Source organism: Botryllus schlosseri, chromosome 11 (genome assembly GCF_051294905.1).
Source record: "Botryllus schlosseri isolate E-star chromosome 11, Bs_hap1, whole genome shotgun sequence".
NCBI classification, from domain to species: Eukaryota; Metazoa; Chordata; class Ascidiacea; order Stolidobranchia; family Styelidae; genus Botryllus; species Botryllus schlosseri.
Window position 1 is genome coordinate 16,825,661 of NC_137246.1, and position 18,402 is coordinate 16,844,062.

General features: G+C 41.7%; 1 protein-coding gene across 1 annotated transcript; it reads right to left on the reverse strand.

Moving 5' to 3' along the window:
• Positions 1 to 4,772: 4,772 nt before the first annotated feature.
• LOC145450679 (ovochymase-like) lies at positions 4,773 to 18,283 on the reverse strand. Its single transcript, XM_080329184.1, has 24 exons — positions 17,965 to 18,283; positions 17,427 to 17,568; positions 17,297 to 17,362; positions 16,921 to 17,066; positions 16,750 to 16,848; positions 16,494 to 16,690; positions 16,254 to 16,407; positions 15,400 to 15,542; positions 15,203 to 15,329; positions 14,725 to 14,868; positions 14,457 to 14,611; positions 13,151 to 13,236; positions 12,882 to 13,089; positions 12,684 to 12,815; positions 11,971 to 12,077; positions 11,785 to 11,879; positions 11,587 to 11,724; positions 11,399 to 11,523; positions 11,132 to 11,314; positions 10,765 to 10,862; positions 10,495 to 10,654; positions 10,219 to 10,428; positions 9,974 to 10,161; positions 4,773 to 5,139 (listed from the first exon to the last, which is right to left on the reverse strand). The coding sequence occupies exons 1-24, from the start codon at positions 18,104 to 18,106 to the stop codon at positions 4,950 to 4,952; spliced, it is 3,435 nt and encodes a 1,144-aa protein (XP_080185310.1). The 5' UTR covers positions 18,107 to 18,283; the 3' UTR covers positions 4,773 to 4,949.
• Positions 18,284 to 18,402: the final 119 nt, after the last annotated feature.

Here is an 18,402-nt window from a genome sequence, read left to right on the forward strand (position 1 = left end):
ATTGTGAACATGGCTGTTCTTATTGTATCATCATGTCTGGGGTATCTTCGGACTGCATTGACACTCTGGACAAAATGTCTGGGGGTGTTTGGATATCATGACTGAGGTGTGTCCGCACTGCGTTGCCAATCGGAAATCGTGTTCGGACATCACGCCCCGCGGCCTGTGTTCAAATATCAAGTCTAGGGTGTGTTCATAAAATCATGTTTGGGGTGTCTTCGGACTGCGTTGACACTCGGACATCATGTCTGGGGCGTGGCGAGTTCGGACATCGTGTCTGGAGGATGTCTGGGGGGTATTCGGACATCATGTCTGGGGTGTGTCTGGGGAAGGGGCGTTCGGACATCGTGTCTGGGGTGTGTTCGGACTGCGTGTACACCCGGACATCGTGTCTGGGGGGGTTCGGACATCGTGTCTGGGGTGTGTTCGGACTGCGTTGACACTCGGACATCGTGTCTGCGGGTGTTCGGGCATCATGTCAGGAGTGTGTTCGAACTGCGTTGACACTCGGACATCGTGTCTGGGGGTGTTCGGACATCCTGTCTGGGTTGTGTTCGGACTATGTTGCCACTCGGATATCGTGTCCGGGGGATATGGTGGTGCTGCGGCTGATGTTATTGTGAATACAACGACTGCTCTTATTGTGAACATGAGACTGCTCTTATTGTGAACATGACTGCTCTTATTGTGAACATGAGACTGCTCTTATTGTGAACAGAATTGCTCTTATTGTGAACATAATCGAACCAACCCTCCTCGTTAGTTACGATTGGAATTGGAATGGGAAATGACTGTAGGATTCTGGATTAAGGTAAGCGAGCCATAAATTTCATGCAACAAGCTATAATTTGACCACATGATGTCGTTACAGGTGTGCAACTGTGCATACGGAGGTTAGTTATCTTATATCTATAGTGCAAGTCGGCATTCTCATCGAACTGTAGATTACCAACCTACCTATTAATACTAACCTACCGTAGGTTAATATTCTATGATCAAACACGCTACTCTTGCCTGTTTGTACCCTGAAGTCCCTCTAGCCCGGTGGTTCCCAACCTGTGGTACGAGTACCACTAGTGCAGTGGTTCCCAACCTTTTCCCACCCACGTACCATTTTGAGGTTTTGTGCAGTGCTCGCGTACCACGTATATAAGTTACGCGCGTTTCCACCATTTATGACATCATACTCACGTATTTGACCTATGCGAGGCCTAGGCCAGGGATGTCAAACTAGGCCAGGGATGTCAAACATACGGCCCGTGGGCCGGATCCGGCCCGCATAGCAATACTGAGTACATTGAACAAAGATTATATTATCCATCACATCCACAGTAATAAACCAAATTACCAAGTCCGCGTTCGCAGTTTAATATCTTGTATTCATCACAACGCATACGCAGCGATAACGCCAGATTATGACTAAAGCAGGGGTGGCCAACCTTTTTGCCATTCACATTTCGACTACTCGTGTAGCCTACGGCCGCATTCCAGGGCGTAGTCGTAATGAACGAGCTGGACGCCAAATACCCAGGTTAAAGTGTCCATGTCCCGCCGGCCATCAGGCAGTCGACGAGCATGTCCACATTCAAGTCGAAATAATAATAATAAACCAATGATGATGATGGTGAAATACAAGCAATTACTACTAAATAAATACAGTCCATCGTCAAGATTACCGGACCACGACTGACCTATCGATCTCGCTTCCCCTGACGTGCCGCCCTATTTCTTGTCGCTTCCATTTTCTATACTATCTTCTTTACTTTCATTCAGTGTGCATGCCTCCTCTTTACATCGCCTAGGCCAGAGGTCTTAAACTCAAACGGGCGCGCGGGCCAATTTCTTAGTTTGGATGACGCCGCGGGCCGCACCACTAATAATAGGGATGTTCAACGCAGAATTTCCAAGTAGGCCTTATTTGACGGGAGCTTGAAGACAGCAGCCATTCCAGAAACATCATGAATATGTAATTTACTATTGTACTATTCACGCTTGACACGGAAAAAATCATATTTTCAAATATTTGAATAAAATTGATTTTATGCCGGGCATTATTTGTTCAAATAATGCGAGTAATAGACATCATGCGAGAGGATGCATCATGACCAATGCTCCCTCTAAACTGCGCACGTTCACAAATGCCCAGTGCTGACAAGGTCTCTGCGCACAGAAAATCTAAGTTGCGCACAAAAAATCCGAAGTGATGACCTTTTTTTTTAGTCGTTACGCACTGTAGTCCCAGGGTCTGCGCAGTGAGTTGATGAGTCTGGGCAGATGTGTCAAAAATTAGAGGGAGCATTGATCATGACATCGCCAAACTGCCGGGTTATAATATTGCAGCTAGTGGACCTTTGACGTGCCACAATTTTATGTAGCCTATAATATTTTAAAATCTACTGAAGATTGATCTGATATCAGAGCATTTGAGCGGTGTAGCCTAATTCGGATTTTGATATAGTCGTGATAAGTAGGCTATTGTTACTATGTCATTGCCAAAGTCAAATTAAATCAGCATCAGATTTTGCCTTCGATTATTATTGGAACATATCAATAACAACTTGAATATAATCATTATTGAGCCATAGTAATAGCATTGTTTCTTGACTTTAGCGATCGTACCCCTCGTGCTTTCAATAAGATTTCTTGTGGCCCCTGTTCATTTTCAACACAATTTCTGACTACCTATTAAAATTAGAAAGCCACTACACGTTAAATCGCGCGTAGTGCAAAGACCATTTTCCAGTTGAGTAAATTGGTCAAGAAAATATTCCCCAGCATATAGGTCTAATTCCACAATGCATCTCGCACCCCGTGATCAATGTTCCCTCTAATTTGTGACGGGTCTACGCACACTGACCAACTCACTGCGCAGATCCTTGGAAAACAGTGCGTAACGACTAAAAAAAAGGTCATCACTACGGATTTTTCGTGCGCAACGTAGATTTTCTGTGCGCAGAGACCGTGAAAGCACTGCGCATTTGCGCACGTGCGCAGCTTAGAGGGAACATTGCCCGTGATGTGGTGCTCCGTACCCCGAAGGGGTCTACGGACCCTGGTTAAGAATAGAAATGTCCAATCGCCGAGGAATTCATTGGTGTTACAGCTGTGCAGCGTACTAGTATACCTTACTCGCCACCGATAATAACATGGATAAAGAGATCAGACAACACCTAGCATGTAACCAACTATACGTCACGGGGGTCACATAATGCCAATGGATGCCATACTGACCTGATTAGATAGCTATATATATACTCTAGGCAACGCAACCTACCACCTTGTGATATATTGCTATTCCTCATGACAGTTTCATAGATTGTTACGTCCGTAGGATTGCCAAGTCACCGTTCCGCATCGCAAGTCCTTCTCCGATTTTAACGTTTGAGTCGATTCAACTCGAGTCATTTTCATTTAATCACCCAGTCAATCCGAAATCGAGTAATTTCACGAAAGATCGCACCAAACTAAATCACAATATTTTCAGTCACGAATAATCAACGGGTCATGTTTTATCATCATGAACTAGAAATGTGACGTCATAGCTGATCTTCTACCGCATGGTAGCTTTTAAAAGTGATGTGATAGTGTAGTTTGTTGGAATTTCAGTGTTTCTATAGCAGTTTTAGGTTGAACTTCAAATTCTTATAACTAAAACAGATATGTGGCACTGAAATATACTGTAGGATACTTGAAATTCCCAAAGTACGTCACACTTTCCATTTGTTCAAACGCAATTTGACGGTAATTTTTGACCGGTTTGCTGCGGTACTGATTGCGAAAAGATAAATTTTATTCTCCTGGTGGCCCCGAAACCCCCCAAAATTAGCCTCGAAATTTGCATTTTAATGGAGTTTGGTATTGTGACGCAGCCATGCCGACTGGGAGTAGGTCAGGACTGTAGGGCTGGGCACAATGATTCGAGTACTCGAATCTGAATCGAGTATTTATTTTCATGATTCGAGTCGAGTAGTAAAAGACGAATTTTTCGAGTACTGAAATTATACGCTCTTCGCCACTGAAAGTTAATTCATCAACAAAAATTATAGCTTCAATACTATTTTTCACTTTGGCAGACATGAAACCTTGATTGGCCGTACCGCAGCATACAAAACAGGGTATAAAGTACTTGTACAACGCCACGAACGTTACTAGAAATCAGGGATATCTAGTTCTAGATATCCCTGCTAGAAATATCACATTTGCGAAGTCATGATTATCCCACAACATTGTCACAAAGTTCAATGAAATCGGCATGGTCGAAAAATACTAAGTATCGTTAATGTGATGGCTAACGGGCATCGTGTTCTTTGTGTTGGCATAAGAGGTACTTGTTTGAACTTTGACATATTACATTCTGTTATGACGTCATAATGAGTGATACTCGAATACTCGAATCGACTCGAAGCATATTACGTGATTCAGAATCAAATCACTCAGGTACTCGAATTTGCCCAGCCGAGCAAACGGCAAGCGTATTGGATATCGTTGCGCAACCGATTGAGCATTCACACTCTCACTCTCGTGCGCATTTGCGATGAGGCTGAGTCGACGGTTCAGTCGGTCAGCTTAAGTCACTTCCCCCGTCTGACGTGACGCACAGTGCATACCATGTACCCCTGTATGTATGGATGATGGTGGTGATCTTATCGGAAATAGTTCGTCTTGGTTGCCGACTAAGTTTGTATAACAGCATCCAGACCTGACTTATTTCTTTAGAAGCTTCCTTTGTTGAAATCAAATCCAATTAGCCTGAGATACATCAGCCAATCAACCATGTTTTCATTGAATTGTATTTCGTTATGCTGTGAGGATTATGTAAAATGCTTCATGCGATAGGTAGACACAGAGACATAGGCTATGTAGCCTATACTAGTACTAGATTATGCAGCAATACGACGATCAATGATTGATCACTGCGCGATATTTATACATATATAGCTAGGCTTCGCTTAAGAATTGAATACAGCCTGGAATCCACTTGCTTCTCCCCAACTGTCACTCTTGAATTTTACAAGCATATAATTTTGCTTGGACGCAGTGACCCTAGATTCATTTGCACGTCCGCACCACCGCCCCAGTGTGCTGAGTTCGTTTCCGTCCTCGTCAGACTCGTACGCTTCCACATAGTCAAAGTGGCACCTGTAACGAACGCATGTGGTTGTGATATTGTAGATTTTGCGTACCTTGCAGGCCGGTGAGGCAACTAATGTTGAATTATTTTTATAGGCCACATTATAATCACCCGACACTAGGGCTGTTCAAAAATAACTTTTTTTCGGAATTCCAGCCATTCACTGATTAAATTGTCAGGCTGCCCTAAAAACGCTGAACACCAAATTAGGTTCAATTCCAACAAGTATAAGCCGCCGCAGAGCCAATTAAAATTTTGAATTTATTGGGGAAAATTTATAAAAAAAATTATTTATCTGTCAACCCCATGAAATAGTTGAGTTGTCTTAAAAAGTGATGCTAAACAAATTTGAATAGATTCCAACCTGTAGAAGCGGAGTTATTTGAGTTTCTCGTTAATGGTTCTCGGATTATCCACGAATCAAGGATAATCCGAGAATTATCAATGAAAAACTCAAGTATCCGTTTTTGAAGACAAATCAACAATTTCACGGGGTTGACAAAAACTTTTTTATTTTTTATTTTCTTTTCTTTAACAAATTAAATACGTTAATTAGCTCTGCGGCGGCTTATATTTGTTGGAATTGAACCGAATTTGGTGAGCAGCGTTTTTAAGACAACGTGACAATTTAATGGCTAGAATCCGAAAAAAATTATTTTTAAACAGCATTAGGCTATACGATAGCGGTAACATGGTTTCACTTTAGACCCCATTAGAAACCTAGTCCCTGACATTACCACCCAATTCCGAAAAGTAGTTCTTCTCAGATGCGAAAAGGCAAATGTAAAACCCTAATATCATGCTACATTGCGAATAAAATAGTCACCAAATTATGATTCAAATATATGTTGTCGCACCTCCGTATCAGTTTTGACTCAAAAGGTCCCTGGCTCACTGTAAAACCTGAATCGCGAATTAACACTGATGAACCAAATTCCAACATGCGCGTATACATCTCTTGTAATACTCACGGCGCATACGCAATCCTAGGGTTCTGGTTTAAATCATGCTGTTTTAAATCAGGTATTTTCCGTTGATTTTTTATTTTAATGTCACCATTTTGATTTTATCGATTATTTTGGTTTATTATTCATGAATGTGGTTTATTATCGGACAATCATGTGTATTTTATACAAACCAGAGATAGCATTTCGTCACCGGCACCAGTATAGTTCAACTAATTGATAGACAGACGGGAAAAGAGCAAAGAGCGGTAGTCAATCAATATGTTAGTGTTTTTCCTGTAGATAGTAAGTTGTCCGCGACATGCTGCCGCTATTTCAGAGGCACCGGTGAGATACCGAAAACGGAATGATGCCTAAGTGTTGCAAAACTATTATGGATGGCCCGGATTTCACTCAACATGTTTCCTCGCTACTAGAACATATCAGTAATGATTCTAGCGACGACACATCATTACCGCATAGGCTGAACGTTTTCAGCTATCATGACCACATAGGTTAAACTTTTCAGCTATGCGGATGATGATTCACAGCCCCACATTATTAAAGTTTAGGCGTTATCATTCATCACCTTGATTGAGATGGTCGTCATTCATACCATTTTCTTTTGTTCGTGTTGTTGTTATTATGAGTACAAAAAGACAAAAAAATCACGATTTGTATTATTTATTCGATTAAAATCGATTTTAATCAGGGGCAAAATGGTTTTCACCGGAACCATAAATCCAGGGCTAACGCCAGATTACGACTAACACAAAGGAAGTTTAGAAATATGTCAGCTTATATTGCCACTGTTTTACCGGTGTATAACTGTATTCAACCCGTCAATCATCGCACTTTTTCTAATCCTTGTTTGCGAATGAAGGTGTTACTAAAATTGAACCCCATGATACGAAGTCCTACTATGATGTGATCTACTATCACATACACAGGCTTGATAACAAAGTATTCATATGAAAACACGGACACGGATTTCAGTAAGTAACAATTTGAAATTTCGGCCCGCGCGCGATCTGAAGGTTTGAATCCGGCCCGCGACGCAAGTTGAGTTTGACACCCCTGCTATAGTCTATAGCAGGGGTGGGCAAACTACGGCCCAGTTTGTGCGGCCCGCGAAGGCATCGAGAAACGTGATAGAAATATTGATAAAAATGTGCTGTAGAAAATCAAATTACTAGGCGACTTGATTGAACTTTTTTTTAAATACATTTTATCATGAAATCGATTAAGTTATAATCTCAATGTTGCATTTTCTTATTTTATTGTTAGTACAATAGCCCAGCCTAGGGTCCTATGCATTTTGAAACGCTTCGGTTGCTAAATATCCAAGACAATCAAAACGGAAATGAGTGAGTTCGGATCACAATTGTGATTTTAGAGTAGAACTTTCATTGCTGTACTCGGAAAAAACGATTCGTGCGTGTGTGTGTTTGGTAGATTTGTCCTCTATATAAGCAGTTAGTTGCAAATCATTCATAACTTCGGTCTCAACTCATCCATAATTAGTCGTACAAAGCAATACTAAAAGCTGAAAGTTGAAGGTGACAGCGGCTGCAATCAATAAAGAATCAACTTATAGGTGGGCCTACTTCCGTTCCGGCGTCGATGGTAACGCAATGCGTATTGCATGTCCTAATATGACATTATTATAATGAATTCGTCGCTGCAATTCAAAACACTTTTTGAATTCAAACATCCTAATTATAGGCAAAATTTATCAAATTATGAGGTACAAAATGAATCAATGGAATTATGTTTGAGACAATAGTATATTATGTTGATGTCGTCCTCACAAAAGAACGTGATAAAGGCAAGTTGAATACAGTAAGTCCTTTGCTGAAACTCATTTAAAGGTAACACCTTGGTGTCAGAATTGTGTGTTCTGAAGTTTGACCAGATGCAGAATCAACATATCAATAAGCCGATCGTTGCTCACATATTCCAATTTCCATCCTATCCTAAGAATCAGCACAACCTTGTTTCATCCCTTATTTTTAACGAATTGATTCAGGATGGCCAGTTTATAAAATCTTGGTAATGTTTCTAACGCGTGTGCGTTATCACCATATCAACATGTAAATTGTTGGCAGTCAAAGTGCTAATATACATTCATATGTATCTCCACGTCTTCGGTTACTTTATCTCAGGGATCCTGAAAGTATGAGTCGCGAAGGGTTATAATTTTGGGTCGCGATGGCATCCGAGCGATTTTTTGATATGTATTATTTGTTGAATTTCTTTTAACTACTATAGGCCAATCAGCGAAACGCGTAGAAAAGTTATCACAACAACTTGGCTTGATTATAAAAATGTGCCGACCTTTGCCGGCGATAAAACCAAAATAACCGTCGCTGGTTGGCTAATACCTTCGATATTGATATGTCCGGTCGTCGAAATGGTTGGTACCGAATAGTCTGAGTAGAAAGTCAGTACAAGCGCGACCCGTGATCAAATAACACACTCTAATTGGAAATCGCGTGAGTCAAACACGTTCCATAGAGCTGCATTGCGTACGACTGCTGTCTGCACGTTCTCTAGGCCTATATCGTATACATTCCCGTAAATGTAGCATAGTTATATTGAAAATGCATACGATTAATGTGTGAGGCTTGGGTCGCGAGATGCCAATAAAACTCTGATTTGGATGGCAGTAAAAATGGTTCAAGAACCACTGCTTTATATAATTGAATAAACGATTGCGTTTTGGCTTATAATTACGATTTTATTATAGTGCGGCCCGCGAATCAATTCAGATGTTGAATGCGGCCCGCGAGCTGAAAAGTTTGCCCACCCTTGGTCTATAGTGAGGTAACGGTGAGCTATTGATAGAACATTATTATTGGTCAATTTCGTATTGGGTACATGCATTGGGTACATACTGATCAGCAATGGTGTAATTCTACTTTTTCAGATTACTCAGTTGGTTTTGCCTGCTTGTAATTCACTTACTGAAGTAGTTATGTTTTTGCAGTACCTCCACTTTACTTCCCACTGTCTTAGACTAAACCATTTACTTTGTTCACTTCAGATTTTGTAACGTAGAAAGTAGTTTCGGGATATGTATGCGCCACCTTTATGAAATGATCACTCTGGCCACCTCTGCGTAGATGACATACTTCAATCTTTGCCCAATATGCCACGGGGCCGAAGAGGGATTAATCATTTTGACATAATTGGAAAAACTGAATCGTGTACTTGCAATCGAAATGAATCGACACGTTCTCCTCTATAACGATGACCACTCCAGTTCCAATGAAGTCGTTCTTCAAAGTGACTTTTTGATACTACATAGTTGGGGAATTTCACAATCTTCTGATTTTATTATCAGATCATCACAATTAATAATAATCAATTCTCAAATTCCTGAGTCCATTGCCATTACTTTCATGTTTTCACTCGATCCTAGGTCCGTGTGACAATTGACATTATAGGTAGGCCTATGTTTGATCCCAAAACCGCGACCTACGCGTGTTGTGCGCAAATGCGCCGTATCCGGTATGGCGCTATTCAGTGTTGGGATGACTCGAGTCATGACTTGATTTCTTCGAACTCTATATTAGTTCATCGGTTCAGATTAAATGACCCCGCAATCTGTATTTCAGACAGCTAGCAAATTGCAATGACGTATAATCTTGCCCCATACTCCGAAAAGGCAACTTGACTTGAATTGTGAGTTGACTCGTGACTTGACTTGACTTGACTCGCCTTGACTCGAGTCACCTCCAGAAATCGACTGACTTGACGTGACTCGAGTCAAAATGTGCAATGACTCGAAATGACTCGTGACTCGAAGGTAGTGGCTTGATCCCAACACTGGCTACATGCGATCATGATGTATAGGTTTTTCAACAGTACAATTTTCAATTCGGTCACAACGTACCCTTCGTCCAATTCCAGGTCAATTGTTGTAATCTCGAGGTCTATCGTTTTGTTGGTCTCAGATTGAAGAAGCCATTCGCAATGCAAATCTGATGGATAATCACTTGGATAGCGAAGCGACTGGATGGATCCGTTACCGGATAGGATGTAGTTACTGCCGCAATTCGAAGTTCTCGTGATACCGGATACCTGACAAAGCACTCATCAAGCCTGGGTCAGAATTTTCGAGATTTCATCATCACTAACCGATCTGTAAGTCAAATTAAATCCTCTGAAATCACCACTGCGGTCACTCTCGAAGTGAATCGATGCCTTGCCCACGGCCAAGAAGGGAATGACAGGCTCGTGGCCGTTGCATATTGGCGTTTTCATCATTTTGCCGTGGGCTTGAAATATCGTGACCTTATCCCAGCACCTATCTTCATCTCCTTCAATGTCAATGTCGTGGAAGGTGATCTATAAGATTAATTTAAATACAGCGATCTTCAGCAGTCATACGTAATGCAGGCCTTAGCCACTTACCATCACGAACTTGGTAGGATCTGGCGACATAATATTCCACACGCAATTGAGATTTTCCCCATACGGCTCCGGGTAATTCTTGCTCGTAAGTACACCACTCTCAGCGTTCAGTGTTTGCTCGGTGTGGCAAGGGTCGTTCTTCAGCTCGTTCAGTGCTATCCTGTTATCAAGGCAAAATTAATCAAGGTAATTGTCGATGAAGATAGTGCAGGTTGGCCTTTGTAACGAAAGGCAACGGCATATATTACAAATGGTAATTATGTAGCCTACCTGTTATTTACGGCGTAGCAGCTCATTGTCTTAGTGGTTGGATGTTTTGTAATGTTTTTCTTCATTACCCCCGTTATCCAATCCGACAGGACATTTATCTGTGATGGTAAAATTTTATTACTTTGATTCTACTCGCCCAGTAAAAGTACCGTAAACATCTTGAACTAGATTACACATGTAATGTAACGTTACGCGTAGCATATAGCCCAAATGATGTTACACGATAGTTGTATCGTTTGCGATATGTATATATTCCTGTCTAACACTGCCAACCCGAAGCATATATAGTTTATTTTATCCGTTATATGACTAAAGAAAACGAATAGGCCTATACCCTACATCGGCATTCTTGAAACATATACGTTACCTTTGTATAAAGTGATGGGCTTCCCGGTTCTATGCATCCGTAGCCACGTGATAGAATACCGTATAACATCCAGGGCTGGCTCAAACTGGAACGGCATATCAATCCACCTCCAGATTCCGGTCCACATTGATCTTTGTGATTCAAGCCTGCTTCCAACCCGCCGCAGAGAATGGATTTGTGATACTGGAATAAATCTTGCTATGAATTTCCACGCTAAAGCCATGTATGCGCAATGCGCATATAAGATTTGTTGTATTGTATACATACGATATTTCCAACCGCTGCTCGACATGATTCATCAGTATACAATGGTACTTGCGCTCTTCGCAGTTTTCTGATGTCCGGCCCGTGCGTAACAGGCCCATCCCAACCGATGATTTGGCATGCAGTATCTATTAAACACAGTTTTCGTTCAACGGAACTTCATTCGCATATTCCCATTTATTTACACATACCGGGACCGAAGCAGACGTCCGGGCTGGGTATGCAGACGGGCTGTATCTGGCGAATACTCGGCGCCGGCTTCTCAAGCTCTACCAGCGCAATGTCGTTTACGGAGAGTTCAGCGCTATTGTACCCGGGATATTTTATTACTGCGAATTGAATCAAGCAGACATGTGAAAATTGTTTTACTGCTACAGCAATTTGCACACCTCTTTCGACATTGATTATAGTTTTATACTTCTCCTCCACGTCTTTATCGTCACTGCCCAGTCCCACAGTTAGTGATATCAATTCGGAGTTTTCTCTATATTTAAGTACATGCGATATATATATTTTCGAATTAGATCACATAGTTTCAATTGGAGATGTGAAAATGTGCCGCGTGTACTACTTACTCGAAGCAATGCGCTACCGTCGTCACCCATTTTGCGTCGATCAGAGTACCGTAACACGTTTTACAACGCATGACATCCAAAGCGCGGTAACAATAGTTTAGATGTGCCTGTAGAGTGTAAGGTAGAAGATATAACACCATGACACAACCAAGTATCTTCTGACCGTGATTATGATTTGTAGATGACTAGTCTTAAATTTAATGGCGCAATTTCCTGGCAAGTAGGCCTATGTCTTTCGATTTTATATTCCAGAGTTGTCGCCGCACCGAACCTCAAATTAGGTTCATGAATTAAGCTCAAAATTTCAGCAGTTTTACAAGTATTGGATGTTGACCTCGGTGACTAACACAGTGGCTATTAGTGCGGTGCGGACAAATTCCCTAGTCCGAATCCAATCCTGTTTCTTCAAAATGAAATCCAACTGTGAAACCCCGTACCATAGCATGCACTGGCCAATTGGCTATGAGTTGTGTGCTTTTCCAGTTTATGACAATTTGAACCAGGAAATTACAGCAGATGATAACAAATATATATAGTACTGTAGAAATTTGGACGATTTGCGTCGCATGTCCGATAAAACTTTACGCATATGCCTATAATTTCTTTTATGAGGAAGTTTGAACATATCCTTAGACGGTGTTCGATATTCGACAGCTAAAATAAAATTGATGCGTGATGAGGTTTTGGTATGCTGCGCTATAAATAACACCTACAGCCCATGGAGCCGAATTCGCTGAAATTGCTTCCCCGTCCACGAGGATTGACGAGGTTTTGGTCGTGTCGAGGTCGAACTCTAGATGTCCGCATTCTCTCGACCGCTCACTGTCGACTGTATCATGCGACCTCTGAACAATGGCGATTCCCTTCAATTCTGGTTCATTTTATTCGTGGTTGAAAGATTGAAAACTCACCGCAACCCCTTCCAAAGAGTCCGGAAAATTCGCATCAGAAGTAGGGAGGCCATTCTCGAAAGTTCTGTAACTTGCTTTGAATCCTCTCCATTCGCTTTCGCCGTCGCTTTTGAATTTGATGGTCATACGCCGTCCGGTTGAAGTTACTTTGAATCCATTTTCGTACGAGCCGCATAGCGGCTGGCCTATCTCAGTACCGGTTTCAGAACTACACAAAATCGACGTGATTACATCGCGGCTACATTTAATCAAGGCCTTCCCACCAGTACCTCTTGCCGTTGTATATTGTAACGCTATCGGAGGTACATTCGCCGTTGCCGTTTGGCGGTTCAAGTTGAAAATCTTCGAATGTCAGCTATTTAGGAATGCAAATATAATACTCTGAGGCTGAGCTATATAGGCTTTCATTGGTCCTTCGATATTGCATTTATTTCAGTTTCGAGAGGATAATAAAATGGCTTTGTTACGATGTTGTGTGATGAACGATGCATTATGATATTTGCATTAATACGATATTATTGTTATATTTTGAAACCCCGTTCGTCCTCATCTTTGCTGTTGTTGTCACGTAACACGAAGACCCGGTCACAATGCCTAATTAATAATAGCTATCTAAAATGATAAATCTATAGAATGTAAAGTGTTCGTTACAGCAGTTGTCCCCAACCAATTTCTATACGCCAGTGGTTCCCAACCTTTTTTTAGACACGTCCCCCTTTATGACAATGAAAAATTTCGCGCCCCCCCCCCCCTTATCGCCATCACAAAATCTAACCGGGATGCTAGCAACCCCAAAATATTGTTTGATAACATGGAAGGTTATGACTGTTGATGAGAGAATTAAAAAATATGAAATTCGGTCTATATATAGAGAAACGCGCGTGAATTGGAGGTAAATTGCGCAAAGCGCGAAATTTTTTTCAGTTGACCGCTTATTCGCGCCCCCCTCAGATACTTTCACGCCCCCCAAGCCGGCGCGCCCCCAGGTTGAGAACCACTGCACGCGGACTGGTATCGGGTACATAGTTTTACCACGGCTAACTAAATCCCTGAAAAGTTGCGACCACGAACCTACGACTTCATGCGATGTTACTGTCAATTCTCAGAGCCCTATAGACCCGAAATGTAGGTTTTATAGACACTAGACAGGCACATGAACTTGACTGAGATGGGTAAGCCCCCTTTTCAGCATGAGCCTCCAAGATTAATGATGCGAATCTCATTGTACTTCATCAAACATTCATACGTTTCAATCGTAAATCAGTTGTACTATTAATTAGTTACATTAGTTATCTGGATTAAAATCTTTCTCAAATATCCCCATCATCTATCTTTTATTCAGTGAAAGATTACCGAATTTTCGAAAATTGTTGGCTACGGGTTGCCTACCATCTGTCAGCACTAATGCGCCGCCAGAGTGCCGCGTTCTCTGGGTTTTGGAATTTGAAAACTGAAGCGTGATAACGAAACAAAGGTCGGCAGAAATCTTTCCGCGTACTGAGGGTTGGGGACCACTGTTACATAGGACATGGCCTTATACTATGTGGCTGTTAAATGTAGAAGGAAAATACATACCTGTATAGTTTTTCCAGGGGTCGTTCTTATGTTCCACTCGCATTCAGTGTCAGGTAAGTATTTTTCTGGATACTGCGTCGACGATATAACTCCGTTTTCACCGAATACTTTTTTTCGACGCGTACGGATATGCCGTAGCGAGCCACAGTTCGATTCTGTGACATTTGATGTATAACTTGTTACTTCCTATAACTTGCAGTAATTTATGATTAAGCTGTGTCTCATGCTCCAGCGACGACATAGGACAAACTTGCCATTGCCAACGTACCAAGAAATTCGTCTTTAGCGATTAGGCTGACAGAAGCCTGAAATCCTTTTAGATTTGTGCCATCGTCACTGTGGAACACCACTTTAAATTTCATGGAATCGTTTGATGTCAAGGGAGTCGGTATAGCTGATCCACAAAAGGTACCTTTGAGAAAATGTTGCAAGTCATATATAGTCTTGGTGATTGTGATATTCATGGTGTTTCCGGGTCGTTTGCGCCTGGCCCATATTCTTATCATGATTATGTATCTGCCGAATTGCAGCACGGCCCACTTCTAGGTATAATTTAGATACCGCTCACGCGGAACAGATGTAATATATATTGGGGGATTGCCGAATGGCCTTTTTCTTCTCTTGTACCCTCACCGCATGCAGTCGTCATTACACCAAGCTGATATTTCGATTATATCCAATGGATAGGCCTACAGGCCTACCAAATACCACGGAACGAATTCTTGGAAATCTCTAACTAATCTTACCTAGCAATCGGTCGTTATTTTGTCCGGAAAACACTTTGACGTAATCATAATTGCATGTCTGATCGTCTTCGACATCAAAGCTCGAAAATCTGAGCATGGCGAAATGCGTCTCGTGAGAGCCTGGGAGCTTTGGTCAGAGCACATTTAGAATCTATATAGTTGATAGTCTACAATTTTGATGACACTTTCGCGCTTACTTCAATCGTCCACGTACAATGCAGATTACTTTTGTATTCGCCCTCAGCATACCCCATTGTTTGTATGAATGCTGTCTTTTCCCCCTTGATCAATACACCCGGTCCGCTGCAAGGCTTTTCCGTTTCTTCTGATGGTTTTCCATCTATTTCAGAGAAATGACCATTTGAGAAGAAATTGGATTATCTGCGCTTCAATAGACAGAACGATATAATACCTTCTGTAACGAATTTAGTAAATAAGAATGTGAATGTTATACTGTAATATTTTGTTTCTTGGGACAGTGTGGCACTGTAAAATTTTCGACCCAATGAGGTAGCTATTAGCGCGTAAATCAAACCAGCTCTAGATCGATTGCTACCCATAGCAGGGTTCTTAACCCTTGATGGTCCGTGGACTTGTTTTAAGGGGTCCATAAATGTTCGATGCTGAAACTACAACGATGGAGCTATATTGCCCATATAAATAAGCTCAGTCCTTGATTTTGACTTGGGTCAATATTTTGTCTGATGCTCAAGCCACAATATTGACACGGACGATGCGGACACTCATAATTGTATCCCAACTGGTTATTACGCCGTGTCTAGCGCTGAGAGAAAGCGGCGACACTATAGTCACCAGCCCACCTGTCCAAACTTCGCAGTTAGGGGGTTCACGCAATCACTCAAAAGCGTAGTTTTAGAAGATATGTGACACAGGGATTTGATGGCCGCATCTTTCCCGCTAGATATTGGTAGAAGGTATAACAGATTTTCAACTCGGTTCTTGAGGCATAGCCAGGATAAAAATATAGAGGCATTGCAATTTTTTCTCTACACGCGATTTTCTCCATATGCTATGTATAAGTGACTGTTACTCATTATCCGCCGAATCCAAGGGATGTAGTGTCCAACTCGTGCGTAATAGCCAGGCAGCTTGCTTCCGCATCCAATTCCCCAAGATGTGATTCCATATAACACCATTGACCCACCAATACTTTTCCTACATGCCATTGGGCCGCCACTGTCACCCTAAAATGTATAATGACACACCAAATCTTTTCGAATGCTACATCAGAACTTGTGCACATTGTTAACGGGGTGCGTCAATGAATCACCTTGCAAGCGTCGATGCCGCCTTCTGGAAATCCAGCGCACAGCATATTGCGAGTCACTCGCGGGTGACTCGCACGACCCCTCGATGTTGGATAGAGTTTATCGAATTGTCTTTTGCACTCTTGAAACTCGTTGACTGGAAGTGTGATCTTTTGAAGTATGTTCGATCTCGGCACATCGGGGCTGACTTTTCCCCATCCTACGTAGAAACATTGTTGTAAGTCGATGGACCAATAAGCTAAATGAACGTTTGATTACCGGATATCTGACATTTGGTGCCGCTAGGCGGAATTTCATTGTATTCTGGCAGGCAGATAGGTTGAATGTACTTTGTGTAATTTAATTTCGTTGTGAGCTCTGTTTGAATGTATCAAAATAACATCAAGACTTGCACCGTCGATCGTACATATAGTGGAATGATGGTCATACCCAATATCGCGATATCGTTGTCGTAGGTTGGAATGTCATAGTCGGGGTGCTTGATTACTCGTAAGACATCAGCCTCTTGTTCCACACCGTCCAACCCTTTGATGTCGTATTCTCCGGCTCGGACTGTGTAAACTCCGTAATTATTTCTGTGGTAACAAATGAGAAGCTATGTATAGACTCCCAGTTTATGCATATGATTAGGCAGAGGCACCCCGGGAAGTATATTCCCGATCTATCGTAAACGAGTTTCGATATGCCGCCATTTTGTTAGCTTTATATTATCCGGACTATATTATACAGCCCACATGTAAAACTGTGATAGCAGTAACCAAGGTGCTTTTGGTTTATATATCTATAAATATATTTGTGTCATTACTTGACGCAGTGAGCGGCCGTCAAGATCCATTTTCGCCCGATAATGCTAGCGCCGCACGTCTGTATCCTGTAGAATAGTATGTGCTATAATTTTTCACTCATAACACGACAATTCTTTGTGAGGAATTTACTTTTGATGGTAAAGCGCTATTTGCCACGGGAACTCTCCTTTGATAGCATTTTCGCCCCCTACAATGCGGTTATCGATCCTGGTGGGCGTCTTCATTCCACTCATCGCTGGAACCTGACCGCATTTCGGCTCTGCGGATGTAACTGAAACACAATAAAAGTCCGCTTTTCACCTTGCCCTGTACTAGTTTGAGTTTGATGTTATCGCAATTTTTAAACGCATATTACTCATTTTCTTAGCCGAAAGGCTCAAAGGCTATTTAAGAGGACTTGTGGCTGGACCATGCATTTAGCAAAATAGATACCGTATACATGCGGTAACTGAAAATAAATGTACATTTCTTGTTTGGCATTATCCCATTCTAATATATGTATATATATTTCCTACCTATACAGACCAACTATACCAAAAATATACCGGCAAATAGGAAGAATGGGGGTAAAAGGCATACGTGACATGGACGCTCTTGGTTTTGTTGATGATTTAATGAGCAAGCCGCTATAACCACTTTGCCAATTTCAGTATACAGTGATATCTACCCAATTTTAGAAGCGCGGCAATCAGCCAAACGCACGAACGCCACATTTTCCTCCGTCTGTGTTCCTTGCACACTTCTTCGGATTGAATATGAAAAAATCGGAATAGTAGCGCTATAGTTATATAGCCGAGCATATGTTTCATCCGTGATTTAATGAAGGTCGATGATCAATTAGAGTTCCCTGATCAGTGATCATTCTCCATTATTGTCAAGCCCTCAAGTGGATAAGTCTCTAATTTCGTAAAATATATCCAATCCATATTGATATTTATATCAAGACTCATTATGCCATTGCACCAGTATATTTGATGTTGAAGTATATGGAAATAATCGCTTTGTTTCAATATGGCGGAAATTCAATCTGAAACTGACCTGATTTTAGCGGATTTGGTCTGCAATCAAGTCTTTATTCTACTGGGAAACTCGTCTTGTCTTTACG